The 9,323-nt window shown below is 51.7% G+C and overlaps 1 protein-coding gene across 1 annotated transcript in view; it reads left to right on the top strand.

The window, feature by feature from the left end:
- Positions 1–5,716: 5,716 nt before the first annotated feature.
- The window catches only part of Cpxm2 (carboxypeptidase X, M14 family member 2), a 96,904-nt gene continuing 93,297 nt past the window's right edge, over positions 5,717–9,323 (top strand). Inside the window, exon 1 of the mRNA XM_046448854.2 lies at positions 5,717–6,099. Within this exon, the coding sequence (XP_046304810.1) occupies positions 5,787–6,099 (313 nt within the window). The 5' untranslated portion in view covers positions 5,717–5,786. The remainder of the gene's footprint in view (positions 6,100–9,323) is intronic.

Below are 9,323 nucleotides of genomic sequence, written 5' to 3'. Positions count from 1 at the left end.
TCTGGCTCAGTGGGTGGTTGGTGAGGGAGAGAACAGAGGGGCCCTACTGCAGAGTCTCCACTGGGACCCCCCGCTGGGGTTTCCTTGACCATGGACTATAGGCCTGGCTGTTCACTGCTAGTCCTAGGCCTCTCCAGATGGGTAGACCGGTGGCACTCACTGATGCTGTTCAGAGTGCTGACCCTGGCACAGGGGATAGAGAGTAATGTGCTTGAGCTTCAGGCCTCCTGACCTTTTCTTCTGGTTCTGGGCTGGAACATAGTTGTTCCATGCATGTGGAAGTGATGGTCTGGAGAGAGGGTGGCATCTTCCTAAGGCTTGTGTCTTGGCTTCTCACCTGGAGTTTTCTTCATGAAAATGGAGACTCCAAAAGGATTATTACTTCTTTTCTCTTGGGTTTTGTGCATTCAGTGACAACAGGAACAGCTCTATAATTTTTAACTTGGAGAGACTTAGACCTTAAGCAATCTTGTTGGAAGGAGGAGCTACAGATATGCCAGGGTCTAAAGCCACCCCGACTGGTGACCACTATGGAGGGCTCATGCTCCACCTGCACTCAGCTGCTCTGCCTGAATGCATCTTGGGCCATATGTGGGCAGGCACTCCCTTGGCCTGAGGCTGCAGCATACATGGTGGAACAGAGGTTCTGGACCCAAACAGTTGGAGGTTCATTCAACTCTGTGACTTGTTATTTAGGTGTCCTTCAACAAGTGACTTAATTATTCTAGTTTCTTCAGCTGCAAGACAGAGGAGACTTATTTCTCCTCTCTTAGTGCTTTGGGAGGAGTATATCAACCAGCAGAGACCAGCAGGAAAGAGTGGCACACACAGATGACTAAGCTCAGAGGTGTGGGCAGGGATGAAGGGACACGTGAGGGATACTGAGGTACCAGAACCTAGTTGCTGCAGGCTCAGGCCTGCAGGAAGTCATTACCACCCACAGGCTTCCAAAACTGGGGCTGAGAAAGAGGACTCCAGGGTAGTAAATAAATGCAGCTACCAGCAGGTCCCCAGGGGCAGGGATGGGAAAGGGTTGGGGTCAAGGGGAAGAAATACTCAAACCTCCTCCCCTTCCTCTCATCTTCCTACCTCCTGCTGGCACCTCCCATTGGCCAATGCCAATCAGAAACAAGAGGACACTGGCCCTCAGTCCTCAAGGGGGTGCCTCCAGTATTCAGGAGGGCAACAGGGTTGGAGACTCAGGGGTGCACTCAGAAAAGCCAACACAGAGGTGAAGCATCATTGCTGCTGTAAATAATCCTGCACACAGTAGGCAAACAAGAAATTCTGGATTTCCTAGGATGCTCAGTTGAGCATCTCCCCACATGTCTGTTGGGGTGGTTTCTTAACAACTTTCCTAACAGTGTCTTCTTTTTACAAATGGACTAGCTCATGCCCAAGCAAGTCTCCCCAGAGGTCAAAGTGAAAATGAAATCACAGAGTAGAGGCAATGGCGAGGAGAGGAGCTGAGGTGCAAGTGGGACCCATGAACTAAGAATAAGGCTTGTCAAAAGATGCCAACTCCACAGGGCACAGGAGTAAGAACAAACACACCGAAGATTAAATATGAAATGGGTAATTATGTAGTAATGAGATTGAGGATATTACAAAGGACGCTGCCATTTAAATCACCACATCTCAACATAGTAATGAACGGGAAAACCCTCCAGCTTCATAATTATAATCATAGTTGCCATAACAACTTGATATCTCTCCCTAAGCATCCATCTCCAGACCGTATTTTTAGAAATGGCTGTGCCTGAGTATGTATTTTTCTTTATATAGAAGCTAATTTTTCAAATTACTGATCTTTCAAAAAATTCCATTTTTGTTCTCTCTCTGAAAGTGTAAAGCTTCAGGGATAATTAGGGAAATGAGCAGGTGCAAAAGTCCGTTATGAAAAATGCTAGGAAAGTATTGATGTCTTGGCAATATTTGTTTCAACAGAATGTTCCTTGGACCTGCACAGGCTCTTGTTCCTTGTCAAGCAGCTTAACATAAATCTCCTCTGTGGGGCTCATAAATATTTGAACAATTATTAGCTGTGTAAGGTGTTTGAGGATTATTTGACAAGCACAGATTTATGTTGTATAACAGAAACTGGCTTAACAGCATCCTGAGTCTGAGGGATGAATGAGCAGACAAACATTGGCTTATCATGCTTAACAGAAATGCATTAATGGATTCTCAAGGGAAGCAGACAATGGCTTGCCTTTAATGAACACTGTTTTGGGAACTCAGAAACCAGGGATCTGAGCTGCCATTTAGGTTTCCTTCAGCCCAGCTGCTGCTCCCAGTGGGAGTGTCTGGTTTTATAGCATGACTGTCGTCCAGAATCCTCGGCATTAGCTCACTTATGCTTTCAAGAGATGCTCACAGCCCTTTGGGTAGGGTCCAAGACTGAAGTTAAACAGACACATTGTTAGGTTGGGAACACAAAGGTCAAAAAAAAGCAACCCTCTTTGATGCCATGGAAGATCTTAGCCAACATGCAACAAGGAGTCACTGAGGATTTTCTTTCTTGAACTCTGTTGGTTTCTTGGGGGATATAAAATTAGTAGATTATAATAATCACTAGTTTAAAAGAGTTTACAGATGCTGTGCAGGAAGCCATAAAGAGTAGGCATTACTGTTGTTGCCCACTGAAAGGAGAGAGACGGAGAGAGATTAGACCTGCGTGGGCTCTTCAGTAGGGGGTGATGTTGTACATGGAGAATAGCTGGGAACCTTGAGCACAGGGTAAACGGCAAGTCAGAGTAGCAAGAGCAGGGACACCCCGTGAGCAGTATTCCAATATTCTGGCTTGGGCCTCTGTGTTCTGAACGTTGAACTAAAAGAGTGGTAGTGGGAACAGGAGAGGAGGTGAGTTGAAGAATAAGTTGAATAAGAGGCCCTGGGACTTTTGATGGGTCAGCTATAGCAGAGGCTAAAGGATAGATGGGACACAAAGGTGACCTAGGAAGGCTTCACTGGGGATGCAGAAGAATTCAGTGCCCTTCCTGGGCAGCCAGGCAGAAGATGGGAGGCAAGAAGAGGCTTGGAGACCAGGAGAATGAGCTCAGCTTTGCCACCCTCTCTTCCTTCACTTGTGAACTCTGACTGTTCCCACCAATCTCCAGGCATGCAGCCCCAGAGAGAGGCAGACAAAGGGCGCTCCAGGAACTGCCATGGACTGCAGTCCCCAGAGAGTTGGCATGCTGCAATCAATTCCCATTCTGTTTGTTCTGCTTGCTTTAATTATGTGTCTCTCCAGGGAAAACAAACAAGCACACACAGCCAGAGGGGGACTGTTTCCTGATTCCGGGGATGTGCCGAGAATCACACTTGGGGACATTCTCTGGATGCTTCCCAGACAGTACAGGTTTGTGTTCTATTATTTACCTTAGAAGTGTCAAGAAAGAAGCACAATGTTTTAGGAACTCATGGATTGGGGCTGCCAAGATTTACTCAGCCTGATGCTGAACTACCAACGAAGCCGAGTTCCCTCCTGACCTTGGCTTCCTGGGGTGGGTCTGGGCCCTCAGCCTCCTCTGTAAAATGCAACTCTGTGAGTTAGCTGAGGTGTTTTATAGAGGTGGGAGTGCCTGAGCCCACCCGTAGGAGGTCCTTAGGTCTGGGTGGGCCTGGCATCTGTCTGCATGCTTAGGGAGCCCTAGGGCTCTGATGAGGTGGTTCAGGGCACACATTTGGCCTGGGCAATCTCTGCAGCTCCTCTGGCGGGGGCTACCAGGCTAGCTGGGACCTCCAGGTGTGTGGCTCATTGCGGAGCCTCTTTCTTTTTTTGCCACTGAAGCCCCATGCTGACCTGTCCCATTGTCTGGGGTAGTTGGCTTCAGATAAAACAGATCCTGTGAGTGAGCTCTGGGGACACATCATGGAACGTCAGGGGAGGGAGGGAGTCTCTTCCCCTTTCCCTCTGGAAATCTCTGCTGGTTGTATTCCAGAATGTCCCAGGGGTTTGACAGTCAGGTCCAAGAATCCTGGTGCTTCCCAGTAGGCACTGCCTCACCTGCAGCCCTCCTTCTCACCTGGCCATTCTGCTTTGGACTTGACCTAGAAACCCAGAAAACTGCCCCAAAGAATGGCCTGGCTGGGTGGCTTAGGTGGGCAATGAGGGAGAATGAGGTGGTAAGAGGGGCCTGGGCAGAGAATGGCAACTCTCCTGGCTCAAGCTCTGCCCACTGTGGGGCTCAGAAATGGGACTCCCCACGCTCCCAGGGGAAGATGGAGGCCTTGCACTGGTATCCAGATTCAACTCCGTGGTATCTGGAATCACATCCCAAGGCAAATGGAACTGGGAAGGTGAGAGCCCAACCCATGGCTAGAGAGTCCTTTGTCCCTATGTCAGCCATCAAAGATGGCTGTACTTGAATCCCTAGAACCTGTGACTAAATTACAGAATGGACATTGCAGGCAGATTAAGGTCAGCACCTGGAGAGAGGGTGGAGGTCCTGGATTACTTGTGGGCCCCTCTAATTCATAAGCCATTTGAAGTGAAGAATTTCTCTCACTGCAAGGAGGAAAGATGTGGCAAAAGTGGAAGATTTGAAGCTGTGCGGTGGATTTGATGTGCCAGTACTGGCTCTGAGACTCAGGCTCATGTGCAGGGATAAGACAGGCCTCTAGCCCCTGTGGAAAGCCCTGGAAGGGATACAGTCAACAACAGTGAAATCTGGCTTCCATAGGCAGAAAGCAAACAGGACCCCCGTCCAACAACTGCCAGAACTGACCAGCTTCAGCTTTCCTGAGTGGGCTCAGAGGCAGAGTCTCCTCCAGGGCTGGCAGAGGACCCCATCCTTGCCCACACCTGGACTTTAAACGGAGACACCCGAGTCAGGCTGCTGACCTGCAGAGTTTCCAGGTAATAAGCAGGTGTTGCTTTAAGTCACAGAGTTTGTTAGGATTTTTTGAGGTAGGAAAAGAAATGCAGAGCTGTTCCTGGTTCCCCAAACACCCCGAGTCTGGAGAGTATAAGTGAGAGGATGGTGGGGTCCCTCCCTACATAAGAAAAACCTGCACACAGTGGTCTAAGGTGGGAGGCACTTTCCGGAAAGGAGGCAGAGCAGGGTACTCTGGGCAGACCTGCTCTCAGGACTATCAAATGTCCCCTCTTGAACTCTGGGATGGTGGTCCTTGGGGTGACTTCATTCTTTCTCCAACGAATCACACACAGTGTCCTCCAGGGTCAGTAGGCCCTGCCCAGAGGGAGGTTTATGGAAGGCCCCAGGGACCTCCGGAATTCCTCATTCACTGCTCCTGAGCCAGCAGGTCTGGCGCATGGGGCGGGCCGGGCGGAGCAGGAGGGCAGAAGCGCAGGCCTTGGGCTCTATCTGCATTTGCACCACTGGCCAGTCTGGTCTCCGCTAGGGGCACGTTTCTCCACCTGTAAAAGGAAGGAATATGAGAGATGCCTGGAAGTTTCTTTTAGCGGGGAACTCCGGACTCCAGGGGAAAGGGGTGCCCAGCGGGGCAGCACGCTGGCCAGCATGATGGAAGAGAAAGGTCGGGCACAGTTCGAGGCTGGCAGGACTCCAACACCTGCGGACTCGGCGGGGCTGCGGGACGGCGGACCCGGGGCAGGAGGGAGGCGGGACGAGCCCCTGCGCCCGCCCCGCGCCGGCCCGGCCCAGCCCCGCCCGGGAGGGCCGGTCACACCCTCCAGGCCGCCGACTCCCGCGCCCCGCGCCCGCTGCAGTGCCTGCGCCCCTGCCCGGCGCCTCGTCTGCCCGCGGCCCGCCGGCGCTCCGGTGGCCGGGACCCTGGCCAGGGCGCGAGGAGGAACGGGCATGGCCGGCCCGGGGGCCGCCTCGCCCGCGCTGGTCCTGGCCCTCCTGGCCGTGGCCACGGCTGGGGTCGGAGCCCAGCGCGCGACCGTCGAGGACCCCGACTATTACGTGCAGGAACTTTGGAGCCGGGAGCCCCACGACCAGCGCCCGGAGCCCGAGCTGGAGCCCTTTTCGCCGCTGCTGCCCGAGGGGCCCGGGGAGGAGGAGCGGGAGCCGCGCCCGCCCCAACCCAGGCCGCCCACCAGGGCCACCAAGCCCAAGAAAGCGCCCAAAAGGGAAAAGTTATACGCAGAGTCGCCTCCGCCTCCACCAGGTAACTTTTTGCAGGGGCTGGCTGGGGGGCTTGGGGGGGGGGGGTTGCTGCCCGTACATCGCTGGCCTCCAGGGGACACTGGCTTCCAGCCAACCTCCTGTGGTGCCCACGGCTCCCTGGGGACTTCATCTGCCTCCTTGGTGCTCTGCGCTCCCCACATTGAGCTGCAAGGATCACTCCCGCTCTGTCTCTTCAGGTGGGACCAGAGCAGGGACATTGGGAAGCTGCCGTGGGAGCCAGGACCCTTTTGCCCCCAAGCTTGACATTCCTGTGGGCAGAGGATCTTTCTGCTGGGCACTTCCTCCTGCTCTGCCTTCCTCCTCAGTCTTCACACGCAGCGTTTTCTTGAGAGTGAATTTCCTTTCTGGCCATGTGAATGACTGGCCTGTTTTGGCAGGTGGCCCTCTGTGGAAAGTTCTGCCAGAGTGCCTTTACCCAGCCTGTGTCACTCTCAGTCCCTCCCTCCTCTTGTCAGTGGGTCCCTTGAATCCTCCACCCAGTTGGGGCAAGATGGCCCATACAGCCCCAGCTGGGGACCCTGTGCGGCTCAGGACCCAGTGCCCCAGGTGTACCATAGTGGGGAGGCCAGGCTGCCTGAGTCCTGGAAAGCTCTGCCGGGGCTGGCAGCCTGGAGTGGGCTGTTTCCATCCGACCCTCACACCCTTCTCCAGTCCCTCCTGTCTCTGCCAGCCCTGTCTTGGGAATGACTTCCACTTGGTTCACTGCACTAACCTTGTGAGGTGGAACTCTCTCTCAATTTTCCCTTCCAGTGGTCCTTGCTCATCGTGCATGCCGCAGGCTTGGTGTTTCAGCAGTGGGGAATGAGCAAGGGCCATTCCACCAGGGCTCTGGCCAGATTCTCCAACCCTGCAGGAGCCTTTCTTGAAGCACAGGGACTCTGTCACAGAGCCCAGGCGTAGAAGATGACACCTTTGTTTGGTTAAACTGCTCCTGAAAGTCACCAGTGAGGGTAGCAGGGAAGTGGTGGTTGGGACACTCTTGAGAAGGTGTCCCTACCTGAGCATCCTCTTTACACATACATGAGGCCCTGCCGTGTTTCACAGGTGGCTCTATGAGTTGTGTGACCTTGAACTGAACCATCCAGATTTCCCACTGTTTCCAGTGGGAAAGTTGTGGGAATTAAGATGTGTAAAAGCCCCAGTGGCTGCTAATGGGAGTGGACAGAGAGGCTCCCACTTGTAGGATGCTGACCGTGACTGGTCTTTATGTGCACCAGACTCATATGTTCTTTCTGTGGCTCTGGAGGGTGGATGTCCTTGCTGAATTACTGACGAGGAACTGGCAGCACTAACAGTTGAAGTAACTTGCTCAATGTCACTTGCTGACATGGGAGATTTGAAAGTCCTTCTCCTGTGCTCTTTGGTTTAATGGTTGGAGTAAAATTTGCATGGATTGTTGTTGTTGTTTTATCTGCTATGTGCTTAGCATGGCTAGCTGCTGGTAGTCCCTGGGGTGGTGTAGGGAAAGGTGGCTGAAGCTTCAGACTGCTTACCAGCCAGGTCTTGGGCTCACCAAATTGGGGGTCTGGGGCTCCTGGCTCTGCTTCTGGAGCCTTAACTTCTTCACCTACAGATAGGAAGACTAGTAGAACCTGCTGCTGCCTCTGACTCTGTCCATTGCTGCAAAAGCCTTTTGACTGTAGCTTTCAGTGCACCTGCACCTCACAGGTGTTCTCACTCTCCTGGGAGCCCTTCTTTCATCCCTAAGAACCTGTTCAGCACAAGGTGCTGGGGAGACCCTTGGGATAGAAAGTGTAAGACAACTTGTCCCCTACCCTCATGGACCTCATGGAAACTGGGGGACTTGGAGAAAACAGTCAGAGGTAGAAGTATGAGAGTATGGGGTATAAAAGAAATAAATAAGGGAGCTTGGGCAATGCTGATGTTTAGGGCCTGCCTAGTGAGCCAATTTGTTTTTGGGGGACTCTTATTAGTGACTAGCCATCATTCCTGAGACAGCTGTCTCCACTAAAGAAAATAGCTCAGAAAGTCACAACCTGCCCTCAGCAGTGTCTGTGGACTCAGATATGGGGATGTGGCTCTCCTTTGTCCTTTGAGCACAGATAGCACTTGTTGGTGTTGGAATGGGGTCTCTGAAGGAGAAATCAAGGTGCACCCTAATCTGCAAGAAGGATGTCATTTGCTTTTGGAAAGTCGTCTTGCAGATAGAGATTGATTGTGGGGCAAGAAGCTGTTTATTCCTATTGAATAGCCAGCCCTGGCTCCTGCAGGAAATGCGCCTTTAGCATCCACCCGGATGGGGTCCCCCAAACCCAAAACAGGTCCTGGAGAATTCCAGACTATCTTAGGAAGCTGGCCTGCTGGGGAGCTGCTTCCAAGCTTTTTGCTATTTCCATTGAATTGTGTGAGGCTTTCTAGAGCTCCTCTCCACGAGGGTCATCCGTGGGTTGGGACTCTTATCTCACATTTTTATTTTGTGGCTGGTTTTATTACTATTTTTTAAAAATTTGGTTTTAAATTTTGGTGTTCACTCAGTAGATCTGGACCTCAAGTAGTGGGAGAGACAGGTTTAAGAGTGATCTAGATGAAGGGGGTCAGTTTTGTGCAGTTAAACTGTGCTAGGAAACAATGGTTTCCCACTTGGAGTGGGGCCTTGACCTGAACACTGCTCATGATGCCATAGGAGTGTGCATCTCTTCAGTGGCTGCTGAAGCAGCCTGTAAGCAGGGTGTCATATTATCTTGGAAAGGTTCTTATGGAGGAGGGAACACAGGGCCCCAGCCTACAGGCTGAATCTCTGCACTGGGTGGATGTTGCACACTGGGTACCAAATACGGGCTGGGCGCTAAGGTGGCACCGTGGAAACTTCCACACCACGAAAAGGTTCATATGCAAAACTATTAAAAAGGTGTAAAATTACCTTTAGGCTATGTGTACAAGGAATATAAACATTAATGAATATTGTGTTCAGATTTGATTCTCATCTCCACAATATCTCATCAGGTATATGCAAATATTCTAAAATTCAAGGAATTCCAAAGCTTGAAACCCTTCTGGTCCCAGGCATTTTGGATAATACTGCGTCTTCCACGAGGAGAACCCTGATATACAGAGTGGGATGAAATCTTTGAAAACATTTATTTAAGTTTTTAGTTTAAAATAATTACAGACTAACAGGAAATTGAAAAAATAGCACAGTGAGGTCCCACCACCCCACTCCGCAGTTTCCTCCAGGGATAAACC

The sequence above is a fragment of the Marmota monax genome, unplaced genomic scaffold (genome assembly GCF_021218885.2).
Source record: "Marmota monax isolate L192 unplaced genomic scaffold, Marmota_monax_Labrador192_F-V1.1 WCK01_AAM20220418_F8-fsc00076, whole genome shotgun sequence".
Taxonomy (NCBI): Eukaryota; Metazoa; Chordata; class Mammalia; order Rodentia; family Sciuridae; genus Marmota; species Marmota monax.
Note: the sequence above shows the minus strand (reverse complement) of the source record. Positions and strands in the feature narration are given on the sequence as shown.